This window comes from Anneissia japonica, unplaced genomic scaffold (assembly GCF_011630105.1).
Source record: "Anneissia japonica isolate Jap-2015-1 unplaced genomic scaffold, ASM1163010v1 scaffold7096_len229077_cov162, whole genome shotgun sequence".
Taxonomy (NCBI): Eukaryota; Metazoa; Echinodermata; class Crinoidea; order Comatulida; family Comatulidae; genus Anneissia; species Anneissia japonica.
The window spans coordinates 148,061-165,251 of NW_022755880.1; the positions used below are offsets into that span (position 1 = coordinate 148,061).

At 34.9% G+C, this 17,191-nt stretch overlaps 1 protein-coding gene across 1 annotated transcript in view; it reads left to right on the plus strand.

Annotated features, from left to right (window-relative positions):
- LOC117123758 (polycystic kidney disease and receptor for egg jelly-related protein-like) overlaps positions 1 to 17,191 on the plus strand; it is a 95,283-nt gene that overhangs the window by 29,650 nt on the left and 48,442 nt on the right. Inside the window, exons 12-14 of the mRNA XM_033269763.1 lie at positions 13,621 to 13,786; positions 14,445 to 14,465; positions 15,919 to 15,965. Of these exons, the coding sequence (XP_033125654.1) occupies positions 13,621 to 13,786; positions 14,445 to 14,465; positions 15,919 to 15,965 (234 nt within the window). The remainder of the gene's footprint in view (positions 1 to 13,620; positions 13,787 to 14,444; positions 14,466 to 15,918; positions 15,966 to 17,191) is intronic.

The window sequence follows — 17,191 nt, forward strand, 5'->3', positions numbered from 1 at the left end:
TTTCAATGTACTCGCCGTAACAGAACATATACCAGCATGCTTCAGCGTGCTCTTAAAGGCCAGCTCCGGGCATACATTTTATTATAAGATATCATGTGAGTAATCTCGACAAAAAAAATCGCCAATTTAACTGAAAACGAGAATATAAAAATCTGCTTAGAAATGCAAAAATCAAGCAGACGTACTACTTTTTTACTAGCTAGGTTTTAGAAAACTCCCAGCGTGATGAGAAAACAAATTACAAGACACTAACTGTCAATTAACGACACCGCTAGAACGTGACATCAAGCTGCTGTGGACTTCACCACACTAATCTGTGAAACGCGTCGGTCAAGATGGTATTAATTGCCATAACAATCAATAATACAATTGATAAAACTACAAAAAAGAAATGACAGAAGAGAGTAGTTGCTGCGAAGCAGCCAATGCATATTCTTGACAACAATTTGACCTCTGAAAGGTCATTGTTTGTCAAAATCACAGACATAAGACAACTGAAAAGCGGAGTTTCCCTCTTTCGTTCTGCCAGGTAAAATCAATTACTTTAGGCGACGTTTGTAGACTAACCAACCCGTACCAACGTCCGCATGTTGCGCTAGCCTTATCCTACTCTAGGCCTAGACTAGCTAGGATGGCTAGCTTGAAGGGACGAAGGTCCCAATGAAAAACAACGTTGCTCCTTGATAGCTAACAATAACATTGTCTATTTAACATCACAATAATTCATTATTAGACCTATAGCTGTTTCTTGAATTGTACTCCACAAATCTCAGCCGATACCTCGCACAATCGAGTAACCTCTTGTATCTATTGTTATGACGTCATGGCTCGCTGGCTCACACTTGCGATGTCTCGCACTTGTGATCAAATAACACGCTGGCTCGCACTTTAGCAACACTCTTTGGCAGTCAACTCGCCCCTAGAAAACACCCCCTTGGAAACTTGCCCCATAAAAAAATGTACACTTCCTAGACCATGCAGTCTTCAAAATAAAAATTGTAACCTTTGGTAATCAACTACATTTTCCACATACATAGACATTTTTGAAACTTTAACCTAAAAAAACCTAAACCATAATTCACCACTATAGACACTTTTTGACAAAAATGAAAAATTACGACTTTGTTACCCAATGAGTGTTCTAGTGTTCTAATATAGACAATGGGTTGTGTCTCATATTATTTGTTATATTTTTATTATTCATTATTTTCACTTATTTATTTATTTATTTATTTATTTATTCTGCCTTTAAAGTGATAACACTTTCAGTGACGCAGCACTGATCTCACTAGTGGATCACATGAACAAAAAGGTAGAACAAAAACAAACATAAAAAAAATATACAGAAACTTAACTAAAATAAAAAAGAAGCAATTCAAATGAATTAAAAAGAAGGCAAGAGAACAGAGGGTGGTCAGAAAGATATAATTAGTTTTCTGTTTTGATCAAAGTTTTGAAATTTTTAAGTTGGAGATCATTTAATTCTATTTTAATTTGGTTTGGAAGTTCGTTCCAAGCCTTAGTTGCACGGTATAAGAATGTTCTCTTGCCTTGAGTGAGTTTCCATTTTATCTCCATCAAGGTGTTGTTAGATTTATTCCTAGTGCACTGAGAGTTGCTATTTTGATTAAAAATGAATTTGTTACATAGGTAGGATGGGGCAATTCCTTTCAGGCACTTAAAAGTGAGTAATAATAGGTGTTCCTTCCACCTATCATTTAACCTATTCCATCCTAAATCATCCATTAAATCCTTGATGGGTGTTTTAATGTCGACTGAAAGAATAATTCTTCCTAACCTATTCTGGAGAATTTGGAGCTCATTGAAAAGATTAGTTGTAGTGTTAGACCAAATGCAACTGCAATAATCAAATAAAGGCATTACAAGTGCATTTGCTAACATTTTAGTTGTGTTGAAAGGTAGAAACTGTTTGACACGGTGAATGACACCAATTCTTTTAGAAACTTTTGAAGAAATATTTTCGATATGAGTAGCCCAAGTTAAATTGGAATCAAAGTACACGCCAAGATATTTTAATAAAACAATCTACTTTTTCAATGTAATATTCCCATGGATAAGAGAAATATTAGAAAATTTAGGAAGCACATGGGGTGTTCCAAATATCATAAATTTAGTTTTTTGTGTATTTAAAAGTCAATTTATTTTTATTGAACCACTGACTAATATAATTAAGGTTTGCTTGAAGTTCATTTTGAAGTTCAGTGGGATTAGAGGAGCTGCAGAGAATTGTTGTGTCATCTGCGTACATTACGCATTTACCTTTAATTATATCAGGGAGGGAGTTCACATAGATATTGAAAAGTAAATGCCCTAGTATTGAACCCTGGGGTATTCCAATATCAATGTCCATAGCATCTGAGCGTGTTGAGTTGATTTGGACTATTTGTGATCTACAAGATAAATAGGATTTAAACCAATTTAAAGACATAGAATCAAGACCAAATTGGTGCAACTTGTTAATGAGTAGTTGGTGATTCACCGTGTCAAAAGCCTTTTTTAAGTCAACAAATATAGCAGCAGTCACTCAACCTTCATTAATATTATTTAAAATGTAATCGGAAACATCAATAAGTGTTGTAGCAGTAGAATGGTTTTTACGAAAACCTGATTGAGCATTGTTTAAAAAGTTATTAGTCGTAAGATAACCATACAACTGTTCATAAACAGCTCTTTCAATGATTTTACTGATTAACAGCAATACTGAAATAGGTCAATAATTGTTTGTATCAGCACGATCCCCTTCTTTGAAGATGGGTGTAACCTTTGCCTGTTTCCATTCCAAAGGGAATGTGGAGGTAAAGAAAGATAGGTTAAAAATATATGCCAGTGAATCACATATTAAAGGGGCAGCGAGCTTCAACAATTTTGTATCTAAACCATCTAGACCAGTAGCTTTATTGTTTGAAAATTTTAAAATTTCATCTAAGATAAATACAGGTTCAATTAGGTCAAAAGTGAAATTTTTATTATGGGAATTAGGAATATTACTGTTATTATTATTGTTAGCAAAAAAGAAGGGCGGATTATCACAAAACTGTGTCGCTAAAGAGCCTATAAAGATACCTATGGATGTAAAAAAACTTGTTGAATTCATTTGCTGTATCATAATCATTCTTAGAAAATTCTCCGTTTTTGTAAATTTTTTCAATATTATGTTTATTTTGAGGAATTAGTTCACGAATGGTCTTCCAAATCTTTTTAGGATTATTAGTATTATTATTAATAGCTGAAGAACAGTATTTTTGTTTTAAGTATTTATTGAGATTATTTACTTTATTTCTTAAATGTTTAGCTTGTTCCCAATCATTAGAGTTATTTGATTTGTGGGCTTTCTTATAATAATGATCTCAGTCTTTAGTAAGTCTTAGAAAATCACTTGTTATCCACTTTGGAAGGCTACCCTTTACTCTTTTTTTTAAGAGGTGCATGGGTGTCACAAATGGTGCTAAATAAATGTTTCCAAATAGACCAAGCACATTCAACATAAGAACAAAGTTTAATTTGTGTCCAGTTAGTTTTTTTGAAGTCATTTATAAATTCATTTTCATTAAAAATCACTGATTCCTAAGCTTTTCACACCAGTAGTTGAAATGTTCAGGTTACTAACAAATATTAAATCAATAATTGTTTTACAAATATTTGTTATTCTTGTATAATCCTTAATTAATAGTTGATGAAGATTACTATGTTTAGCTATTAGAAATTTTTTGTTTGTTTGTTTTTTTAGTTATGTCGAGATTAAAATCCCCAAGGATAACAACATCTTCATACATTGATGTAAAATTTTGAAAAACTGTGTCAAGTTGGTTAAGATACTCAGCATCTGAATTTGAAGGTCTATAAACAGTTCCAATAAGAAGTGGTTTTGTGTGTGGTAAATTAACCTCGATCCAAAGAGCTTCAATTCCGTTAATTTCAAATTCTGATAACTCTTTTAAATTCAGGCCATCTCGAATGTAAAAGAGAACACCACCCCCAGGTTTCAACTGATGATCAAGTCTGCAGATCTTAAAACCATCAATAAGGATTTCATTGTCTTCAATATTACCATTCATCCAGGTTTCAGATATGGAGAAAATATCAAATTTACAATCATTGAAAAATGCCTTGAGTAGGTCAACCTTATTACGTAAGCTTTGGATATTTAGGTGACCTATTTTAAATCCTTTATATTTATGGAGACTAGTATTATTATTGTTGTCATTATTTATACTATCGCCATTATTACTATTGTTATTCTGGATGTCTTTGTCATTATCATTATCCCCGCCATTGTTATCACCATCATCGTTGTTACCTTTATTAATATTGTTAGGACCATCCCTACTACTACCAAAATCACTACTGTTGTTATCATTGTTACTATTAGTATTACTGTTGTTGTCAATACTAACACAGCTATTGTTGGCATTTAAGAAAGTATTAGATGCATATTCAATTAATTCAAGAGGGTCAATGTTATGTCCATTTTTAGATTTATCGGCTTCCTCCGCGTTGCCTTTTTTTCAGTAGCAGATTGCTCCCTTACAGAATTTGGCTTTGTGGCCTGTTTTCTCACAGTTCCAGCAGGTAACAGGATTACGATGTCGACAAACATGACTCACATGACCGGGTTCATTGCAATAGTAACAGCAGATGTTGGTGGCTACACTCCTTTGACCGTTTTTGCCTTTTGAATACTTGAGTATAGGTATAATGCTATGAATACTGTGAAGCAATGATGTAGTTCCCATAATGTTGAGGTGGAGCCCATGTCTAGTGAAACAACTACGTGATTTAATGAACTTTCTGTGGTCGATGAAATGGTGTTTGAAGACGGACTTCAACATTTTATTTGCCATTTTCACTTTTTCATTGGAATTTATATCATCAAAGCGTTGACATAGAGCAGAAATATACACGTTGCCTGATATTTTTTGTTCAAGTAGGGTAACTAATGCTTCATAATCATCTTGAAATTTCTCCAGCACGAAGTCATCCAGGCTACAGTCGTTTGTTCCAACATGAATGATTGCATCTTTCACATTCAGGTCGGTTTCGTTGATTTTACAGCAAACTTGGTTAATGGTTGCTCCTCTTATGGTTCTCACTTTGGTATCCAGGAGGCCACTGGTCTTGATATGTTTGAGCATTGAGTCGCCGATAATTAGTGTCTTGGATGTGATTGAGTCACGATAGGTGTTTTCTTCACAAGCTTCATAGTTTAGAGCATGCTCATTGTTAAGTCTATTGTAATCAAGTTGGGAGGTACTTGCTCCATGATGAGTTGTGACTGTAGTATCACTGCTGATGAGTAAGTTATTAGGCTTTCCATGTTCGTTTTTTTTTTTGTCACCCATTTTTTTAAGGTTTCTTTCCATTCCTGAGAGTGGGATTTTAGATTTTCTTTGATTAACGAGACTCAATATGATCTTTAAGAGCTGCATATTGATTCTTTGTTGGTATTAATGGATGGTAAACGGTATGTTCATCGACATCAGTTTCAATGACTATTTCATCACTAGAAAGTTCTTGCTCAAAATGAGTCATCTTGCTTTTTGCTTTGTTGTCAGTTGGTGGGGTTGGATCCGGTGTTTTAACTGATGCGTTTACGTTATCCAATTTCATTAAGAGAAAACTTACAGTTACTTCAAAGCTACTGATTCTGGATTTTAGTTCGTTTAGTTCATTTCTACTCATATTTATAGACCTAGTAACATCAGATGGACTTGTTTCATTTGTCATATGCTGGGATTTCTGTGCAGTGGAATTAAGATAGGAGTTGATTCTGCCATGTTTACATTATATGATAGTAGTTGTTCATCTTTACTGAAGCCATAGAAACTATCATCTGGTAAGGTTGAGTTGAAAACACTTGGTACGCTAAGATTCATTTTGTCATTTAATTCTAATTAAATGCTTTCTGTTGTTTCCAAGTTTAAGAAAATTCTAATTTCATTCAGGCTTATGAGACGAAAAATAAATGGACTTGAAAAACAGCAGCTTCGTTCTTTCTGTCATACAATGCTGGTTGAAACAATAAGGCTAGCATTAGCTAGGCTGTATAGTTTTCTAGATAAACAGTTCTCCAGACAGATAAAGCTTGGCTTGGGTACTTACAAAGTAATGCTTTCCTTTAGATCAGTGAGGCTTAGCTTCTAGTTAAAATAAAATATCAAGTTCTTCCTCAATAACTGCTCAGGTGTTGATGATTCATGCTGTTAGTGATCTGTATGGAAACCTCTTTCAGATGGTAAAAGAAACTTGCTGGTAACAGAATGTTAAAATAGATATTTTAAAGAAAATTAAGTAGAGAGAAGAGACATTTTTAAAAAGCCACCTCACAGCTCGAACAGCGCCCTCATAAATAATTTTGTTCGAAGAACATATATGTAGTTGTACTTCGCAGCACTTCACTTGCAATTTGCAATTTCTAGTTTATGGATTAACTTGCATATAAAACAAAGATCTAGGCCAAGAAGTTTTTAAGGCCCTCCCTAGGCTAGGACTACTATCAAAACCAGCTCAGTTGCTGCCCTGTATGTAAATACCAACTATATACTTTATTATGTAAGGCCTGCTGTTGCCTCGTTTATTCTGAGATTTTCCCATTTTTGATTCATAGACGAGTTTGATAACATCCTAAGTTCACGGCACAGTTTCTTGAATTTATCATTGTCAAACAACTGTGGTTTGCCATTTTTCGTTCACATGCTGTTACCATTCCCTTTACCCCAATACCTATTTCAGCAATAGCTCTGACGGGTTGAGGAACCTCACTTTGCACTGACCTTAACTGACAATCAAACTCAATATCAAAAGAGAGAGCTGAAATGTTAATTAGTTTTCTAGCAAGTTGTCAATAAATCATATAGGCATACCTATGGTATAGTATAGTATAGCTGACCTTGCATAGGCAGTAAATTACAAAAGCCTCGTTCACATGTCTCCATCGATCGCGAGCGGTTGAGATGCTGGGTCGTGAGCGAGATTGTGTTAGATAAAAAAAATGGCCAAACTGCGTTTGCTACCGCTTTCGAGGCGACCGGAAATAGTACGTCACATCCCCAATTGGTTTTCGACATGCTAGGCCCGCGATTTCTGATCCTAGGCCTGGGTGAAGGTGGCATCGACGATCCTCCAACGGTCCCCATCTGACACTTTTGGACGATCGGTGATGTTCCCGATTCTGTGGTAAACCGGCAAGTTTAACGCATTTCTGTAACTTATATTGCATTTCCCCATTTAATTCTGGAAAGGCACTGAAAATAAATAATCTATTTATCATATAGGCCTATCATAAGTTCACCTTTATTTTTGAATCATAAGTTATAAAAATTATCATTTTAAAATCTTCCGATCGTAGGCCTAGGCGTCGTTACACCGCCGTAGTTTAAATCATGTTTGTAGAAGACATGTACGATACGATATCCACGTGTTAATATTATTTTTAAACTTAGTTATTATGTGATTTATTGAACATTGTTATATTAAGTGATTTTCAAGTTTGCATAAATGCTAAATACCACGCCATTCTTAACTCTATTCCAGTCAAAGTCTAGGCTAGGCCCCGTTAACCCAACCTCTATTTTACGAATCCCCCGATTTACGTACGCCCTCTGGTCCCGTACCGTACGTAAAATCGAGGTTCTACTGTACTACTGTAAGTAACATTAATCTGAATCGGGCCGGCTTTATCCATCCTTTTTCTCTATTAGGTCTTCAGGAGAATCTAAAATGGTTTACATCTGACACTGATGATTGCAATCTGAGGAACAAAATAGTGGACCATTTTCTGGACACAATCCCTGCGCTGACCTGTCTCTTATACACATCTAGATGTGTATAAGAGACAGGCTGTAGTTTAAATCATGTTTGTAGAAGACATGTACGATACGATATCCACGAGTTAATATTATTTTTAAACTTAGTTATTATGTGATTTATTGAACATTGTTATATTAAGTGATTTTCAAGTTTGCATAAATGCTAAATACCACGCCGTTCTTAACTCTATTCCAGTCAAAGTCTAGGCTAGGCCCCGTTTGAAGAGACCTGTATTTCACTGAGCATCCCAGTTCGGGTGGCGGTGCGATGCTAGCCCACTGTTCATTAATTAGGCTTAGCTATTGAAGTAGTCCTTGGCAGTCTAGATAGCTGTACTAGCCTGTGTACTATTGATTTTAATCTCTTATATTTCTTTTTTCTCCACATAGAGTCGGCAGTCAGTTAAGGTACAGTGTTCAGAAAATGGTCCAGTGCTTTGTTCTTGATTGCTCTTCAGTTACAGAGAGAAGATTTTATACAGGTTGCCTAAAGGCCCAGCAGTCACAAATTCATCGATAATTTATATTGTTATTTGATATATAATTTCAGTAATGTTACACATATTTTAATTATCGTTTATAATATGATTTAAATATATAAATAATAATAGGACACTTGACCCAATCAAGCAATATCAATGCCGTTTATCAACTTCAAAAATAAGAAATGTCAGTACAGGTGTAATGTGCTTATTTTTATTTTAAAACTTGGGATTGATGTTTACATAAATGTTAATTGCCACATCCCAATATCAAACAATATTAACTCACTGTACCTTGCAACTGCTGAACTGTAGACGTTAATACAGGTAATAGTGTAGGCCTATGTATAATGTTTGTGAAAATAACATTTGCATTTACTGTGCTGTATAACGTCTCTTAATCTTTTGAAAGTGTAAAAAAAAATATATTTTATTTACAAACAAGTTCATGAATTGTCTGCAATCCTTTTAATCTTAGTATATGCAAGCATATCATACATCATACAATCAAATACTGTAAATAATGGCAATGTTAATATGCTCATTGACACTCACCATTATCAAGCAATATCAACTCGCTCTATCGTGCAGTTGCAGGATAAAATGCAGACACAAATTCAATATTTAAAATAATTTACAAATTCCATAGTTTATTATAACTTTGTTCATTATTCATGTACATGTGCCAGGCTTGATTGGTTTAATTTTATATAACCGCTAAAAAGAAATCAACAAGTTTACTTAAACACTCCTTTAGGCACATGATTTATTGTTAAAAAAGTACTACTGTAACATTAATCTGAATCGGGCTGGCTTTATCCATCCTTTTTCTCTATTAGGTCTTCAGGAAAATCTAAAATGGTTTACATCTGACACTGATGATTGCAATCTGAGGAACAAAATACTGGACCATTTTCTGAACACAATCCCTGCGCTGACTGCTTACTCTATCTGCAGAAAAATATAATGATAAATATATTAAACTGTTGTGTATATTTAGAAAAATAGGAGATAAAATTCAATACCACGTATACAGGCTACAGCTATCTGGCTGCAGCTAGGCCTAATTAAAAGACCAGTGGGCTAGCACCGCACCGCCGACCCCAACAGGGATGCTCACTGAAATACAGGCCTCTACTAGCGAGGCCTAGGCCTCTCTTGACGTTGGCTGAAGTAGAGTTACGAATGACGTGGTATTTACCATTTATGACTTGAAAGTTACTTAATTACATAACAACTAACTTAAAAGTAATATTACTCGTGGATATCGTCTCGTACATTTTTTCTACAAATAATTAAGTGATATGACGTACGTATCCAGGGGCGGATTTAGGGGGGGGGCGGCCCGGCCCCGGCCCCCCTTTTGGGAGGGAAAAAAAAGGAAAAAAAGGGGAAAAAAAGAGAGAAAAAGAAAAAAATGATAGCCCAGAATGCCTCAAATGTTATGTTCGGGCGTCTAGAACACAGAAATTTCGCGGGGGCATGCCCCGGACCCCCTACGACAGTGTTGTCTCAATCGGCCCAACTTTCGGCCCCCCTTCCGCCCCCCCCCCTTTTGGACATTTCTGGATCCGCCCCTGGTATCGGCGGTATACCGACGCCTAGACCCGCTCCGGAAGATATTAAAATGATAATTTTTGTAACTTATGATTCGAAAATGAAGATGCACTTACGATATATGGTATATGGTAAATAGATTATTTAGTATTAGTGTCTTCCCAACATAAAACTGGATTATACAATGTAAGTTACGGAAATAGCGATATCAAATACTGTACTACAAAACTCAGTGCACTGCGAAACAAGAAAAAAAAAATGGCCGATCAAGGTTTGTTTGGCCCAGCGAAACCGTAACCAGGAAACCTGAAGTCACCATGTTTCTCCATTACTTTGACCCCGGGGAGATGCTTGTATCTGATTGGCTTTCACACAAAAGAGGTCACAGCTCGCTGGCGACCCGCTTGCAAGCGGCTGTTCACATGGATCAAGAGCGAGCTGCATCGAGAGCCGCTCGTGAGCGGCTTGTCGTGGGTCACCCACGACAAAAACCGCTCTTAAGCGGTTGTTCACATGAAGGCCCGGCTCGCGAGCCGATCGTTCGCTCGCGAGCGACCCAAGGCATGTGAACGCGGTAAAAAGCTATGATTATAATCCAATAAAAGAGCAATTACCAGAGAAAGGCCTAATGTCCCAAAAGATGGTTGGAAATCAGGAAAATTTTTAAAGGGTAGAAGCACCTCATGAATTCTTATGTAGCAAATGATACCACATAACAACCAAAACCGACCCAATCGTCTCAACTCGTCTATCTTCATAGCAGGGCTGGGAAGGTACCTTCTCCTGTCGACGATTTTCCAACGATATAGGGCCTAGGCCTCACCTCTGGCTCAAAGGTATACATAGCTAGACCTAGATCTAAAAATCTACAACTAAACCTTCCTGTCTATCTTACCACCATTACTACTCAACCAAAATAGGCCTACTCCTGTAGTTTTTTTTTTTATTCATCATACTTGTCATCTTCTCGCTCGCACTTTTTTACACGAACGAGAGAGCAGCAGTGGATTGGCAAGTTAGCGCATGCGCAAAGTTCAAAGCGATTGACTCAAGTGGGAATAAAATCAAGTGGGTACATGGGGAATAAATGATAATTGCGCAGAAATACGTACCTTGACGTAAAATAAAAACACCAGAAACGAAAAGTTCGACTAAATTTAGCCTAGTTTAGTCATTCAGTGTAAGTTTTTGCCCTATTGTTTATTTGTTATGAATTTTTCAAAATGCCTGCTCTTAAGGTCATTTGTGTGCAAAAGAATAGGAATTTTGCTGGGCAAGTTTACCTATACCCCCACTTTCAAAAAAGTACTTATGTTCAAAAAAATCATGTAGCAAAACAAAATTCATAAAAATCCTGAAACATAGGTGAATCAATAGATTGATAATTACTATAATATATAATCAATAGAAAATTTTTGCCCGGAGCTGGCCTTTAACTTATACGAATCTTTCCAATAACTTATTCGATGTACGTCTGCGTATTCGCCATTTTTTCATACGTCGGCATACGCTGTCTAAATCGTTAAGGTGTGACCGGGCCTTCTTCGATCTTAAGAGGGCCTTTGGTACGGTTTGGAGGGAGGGAATGTTAATGGCTGCATGGGATATTGGAATTAGGGGTCGCTTATGGAAGATTATTGACAGTCTTTACTGTGATGTACGAGGAAAAGTTAGATTTGGGGATATTGAAACTGACTACAGTATTTTGATATTAATGAGGGAGTCAAGCAGGGTTATGTTTTATCTCCAATTTTGTTTTGTATTCTCATGAATGAATTCACCATTTTGCTTAAAAAACATGATTTAGGTGTTCGTATACACAATGTATGCATGGGAAGCCTTTTCTGGGCAGATGATGTTGTGTTATTGGCAAATGATAAAAATGAACTGAATAAGATGCTTAATTTAGCTTTTACATTTGCAAAGACATGGAAGCTAAATTTTAACCATGAAAATTTTAACCATGAAAAATAAAAAATTCTTATTGTTGGGCAAGCGCACTGACAGTAATAAGCAGTGGAAGCTGGGTGAAAACTACATTTCAGAGGTTGAATCATATAAATACCTCGGTACCCATATCTCAAGAAGCATTTCAGACCATTTTCATATTGACCAAACTATCATTAAAGGAAATAGAATCATCGCCTACATTAACTCAATTATAGATCGTTTTGATAATTTTAATAGAGTTTATTATGGCGACATACTTTGGAAAACCATTGCTCTTCCAAGTATTAACTATGCTTGTTCGGTGTGGATTAGCAAAAGCCAAAAGGACATTGACAAAATTGAGTCTCTCCAACTTCAAATGGCATGATATATCCTTAAAGCATCCAGAAACACACCAAAAGAAGCTCTATATGGGGACCTATGTTGAGTGCCAATAAAAGTAAATCAAGACATACTCAGAGCTAAATACATTAATCATGTAATGAATTTAGATAAGCATAGATGGCCAAACTTTATGCTTAATACATCCCTTAGTCTAAATAGTATTGCTGAGCCACACTATTAACTGCTCTCTAGTTTCATTAAGACTTGTACTGATATAAGGTTGGAAATTGGTTCAATCTTTGGAAATTCATGCCTTGGAGTTGCATCCGATATGTGTTGGGTTAAAGATTTCAAAGAGTTAATTCTTAATTCATATGTTTTTGGAATAGCGAAATGTTTAAAAAATCGTCACTTTCTGAATATTCTTTAATTAAGAGCAGCCTGAATATGGAAAAATATTTACTTGACCATACAGATTTTATGGGTGCAAGCCTAAAATTCAAAATGAGGTCAAATACTCTTCCATTAGGACATAGGACCTGTAAATGGGTACCCAATAGTGATGGCACTTGCCAATTGTGTAATAATGGTGTTGAAGATATAAAACATTTTTTATTCAAATGTAACCAACTAAACACCATTAGAGTTGAAGAATATCATGTTTTAGAAAATAAGCTAGTTAATACTGATTGCCTATGGGAGTATTTTATCACCAGTGATCTTTGTACTAAATTGAGTATTGTTCTTGGGGGAGAGGTGCATTGTGACTATATTTATGATGTACATGATATTTTTAATAAATTTTGCAAATCTTATGTTAAGAGAGCATGGAAGCTTAGGAATGATTTATTAAGTTCTTAATATGCTAGTTGTTTAGGGACTGTCTATTGTACTTCAGTTCACAAGAGTTTGCTCTGTTGCGGACGATGGTTTCTGGGTGACAAAATCATTACTCTAGGGAGGGGAAAGAAGATGTGTGAGAGTATGTTTTGTGTTCTTGTGACGATTATAAAGACAATGGATGGCTCCTACTGTGAGGCACTGGATTTCATTGTTGTTGTTAGCTGTTTTGACTTTTTAAAAACTTTTTTACACTTTGTACAGCTGTAGTGACAGGTCTCTCTTTTGTTGTAGCTGTGCAGGAGTGCATTCTTGGTTGTAACAGCCCTGTTACGATCAGGTTGTTGGCTGATGGGTGTCTCTGCAGGCGTTCGTTTTCCGTACGACTGTTGCGAAGAGAGACGTGTCATCTAGTGACTGATGTTCCTCTTGTCATGGAGAAAATAGAAATATTTTCTCTTTTAGTTTTAGCTAAATTGATTATCTTGTTGTTTTGATGTCTTTCATTTTGATTGTAATTTTTATATTTTTTCTTGTTGTTAGGATGCACCACCAATGTGGTTGAGTGCCACTGATTCAAAAGTGAATATCCAAATAAATTATTATTAAATTATTACTATTTCAAACTTACTTATCTTCAGGTGCAGCCATGGGATGATTCTGAGGAGGTAGTTAATGAGCTGATTGACAAAGAGGTGGATGACATTCGCGAGCTTGTGGGCGGTGGTAACATCGTATCATCTGCCAACAAGGCAACATCTCTCACCCAACTTTTGAACACAATGAGTCAAAATACGACTAGTAATGGTAAGCTTCATTTTAATTTCTGTGACAGATCCAGGAATTCAAAATAAAGGGGGCCTCAATAGATAATTTTACAGATGGAGGGTCCACAATTCCTTAACGCACCATGGTTCGGTCGAGGTACCAGTAGCGGATTCAAGGATGGCCCAAGTAGCCCACACTCCCCTTCTCCCTAAATTTGTTCAGTTTTGAATAAATGGAAAAAAAAATGAAATTCTTTTCAATTCTTAAGTCTTCTGGCCATTTAGAGGTGCATTAATCATAAATGTTTTTACCTCAGCCCAAACCATGGTGGGGTGGGCCTGAAGTGGTATAGCCCCTTCATCTGTAAAGGTGCCTCTCTGTGCCCCCTCTATTTCAAATTTGTGTATCGGCCACGGGGTACAAATCTTTACATCCTTGGCACTAGATTGCCGGAAAAAGCGCTCTCTTTTCCCCCCATTATTAAGATTTAAATATATAAATAAAATAAAATTCATGATCTAATACTTTGTGAAATTTGGGTTTTGTAGAATATGTCATAGATTGCATGAAAAATAATGATACTACAGTATATTATTTATTATTATTATTATACACAGCAAATAAGTTAATTTGCTGTGTTTTACTTGATCAATAATTAAATTTAATACCTACTTTATTCTTTCTCTTCATTCAACAGATACTAGTCTTGGTTATAAAAGTGAGTTTAAAAAAAACAACATTCTTCTTGTATATTTTAAAAATTACATATGAAAAACATTAATTGCCGAAATTTATCATTATCATTAATTCATTTGTAAGAATGCTTAATGAATATATCTGAATTAATAATGTTCTTTAAGTATTCTTACATGAGTGGGGATTCCAGATAACATCACTGTATTTACATAAACAATCAGTTAACAAATAATAAAAAAAAACTAAATAAATTTTGAAGATCAAAAAGGCACACAAAACAAAGGAAAACAAATCATTATGCCAATAAAAGTACAATTATACAGTAATAGGCCCATTAAACCATCTGAATCATTTTAATTTTATTTAATGGCCGAAATTTATCATTATTATTATTTATTCAGGTGTAAGAATGCTTAATGAATATACCTGAATTAATTATGTTCATTAAGTATTCTTACATGTATCTAGATCTAGATAATGATGATATTAAGATAAGTCTTTATCTATAACATATTTTTAAAAATTTGTCTGTTTCAAAACTGAGTAGTGTTAATCAAAAAATTTATGATGATGACAATGATGAATATAATAATGTGACAATATTGATGATAATGATTATGAAGGTTATAATGATTATGATGACGATTAGAATGTTAAGTTGTCATGATTAGGATAATGGATGATAAATATGATTATAATGAATATGAGTCAAATGGTAAACAAACTTGTTAACGATGACCATACCCTTGTGAGACTGCAGTGATAATAATAATCATAATACAGTATTGAAATGAAAATGATGGGTGTAATGATGAATATGATATTGTTTATATCAAAGACATTCCTAATACGGTAGTTATAATTTGAAGATATTTCTGAATGGAAATTATATTAGTGTTTATAATGATCATAATTATATGTGGCAAAGACAAGCCAAACCAGTCACTCTTCGCAAATCATGTTTCAGAGATAATGGCCAAAACATGCTGAAATGTCAAAATTTGTGAAATCTATTTTATTGCACTAAACTAAACTTTATATATCTATACGTCATGATATGCTGTTATTTTCCCCATTTTCAATGTTAAAACAACAATTTTTAACAATTTGGTGATGGTTTCTGCCTGATAAATGCCCGAAATCATAAACTTTGAAGGCCGATTTCTCAGATATTGTTCTTTAAACAGCTGTATGTTTAAACGCTTGTAACTTCATAACGAAACAACAGATTTCAATGATTCTTTTACCATTTTATAGCTCTCATGTTACTTTTTACCATTGTATTAATAACTGCAAATCGATTCTTGCGACGAGTGACTGGTTTGGCTTGTCTGCGCCACATATGATGATGATGATGATGAAATGCTTGCGATGGTGATGATAATGATAATAATGTTGATGATGATAACGATTAACATTTAGTATCATTATCAAATGTGACAATATTATAATCAAAACAATGATAAATTTTCCAGGCTACAATGCTACTGAAGAGAGAATCAAGAAGGAGAAACGCCTTGCTGTAAGAATCTATGTTATTAGAAAAGTAGTGTTACTCCATTACCGTGTACCTGATTTGACACGTTACTATCTAAAGCTGGGCACACATTCTGTAGTACGACTGTTGTAGGTCTGTTGACCAATGAATGTCTTTGTTCTCTTGGAGCACTTGACACAACGTGACAGCTTTTGCTAGTTGTCAACAACAGACCGATTGGATTGCGTTATTTATGGAATCATGTCAGAATTCTTCTTCTTGTCCACAAGCATTTATGGTTAAATTTGCCCCTGACTGTCTTGCTACGCTTACTTATTCTACACGCCGCTGCTCCTTTTCTTTATCCTTCTTGTTTCAAACATGTCAAGACTGGACAATGCTCATTTTCTATTCTTGCACCTAATTTTTGGAACCTGCTAAAAAGATCAATTACGGACTTCCGCCAATTTAAATCTCACCTCAAATCTTTTCTCTTTTTCCTTGCTTTTCCTCCATAGCTTCAGTTGTATTAATTTCTATGATCATTCAATTTAATTTAAAGTTCTTTTAATATTTTATTATGTTAATATTATAAAAAGTTCTGGACCAATGTGTTACATGTATCTCAGTCCTTTTAGAATGTCTATGTGATGCTGGCCTCTTTTGGCTAGGCCAGAGTAGGGTGCGTGTCAAATTAGTCTAATAATCAAATATGAAGAAAAAAGATAAGCATTCTATAAAATGACAATTCTACTTGAATTTTTCATAGATTTATTGCTAATCGGGAAAGGCTACAGTGTAAATAAATGCCATTATTTTTTTCATTACATAAACATAGTTTAACAGAGCAAGTGTTTGTAAGCACAGATTATCTTATTATTATTGCCATTATTTCAGCAATCTGAAACCTTGCAGTGATGGACTTTCGTGTTCTACCAAAAGCTTTTAATATAAATTTAAAACATGGCAAGGATAATTATTGTGCAATTAATTGAACTCCGACATTAGATAATACTAATCAAATTATATATTTTCATAAATTACCAATGGAATTACAGTGAAAAAAATTTTGATTGCCATTTTCAATATTTACACATTTGTGACATTATATTGGTATCTTTTAGTTTCCAACAAAGAAAATGTTTTTTGTTTGCCAAAATCCTATAGAGAAATTGCAATAGACTGGTTATTGTTTCTACAATTTTGTGCATATCCAAGGTTTTGATTGGTGAAAAGCTTAACCATAACCTAGAATTTCAGTACCGTTACCC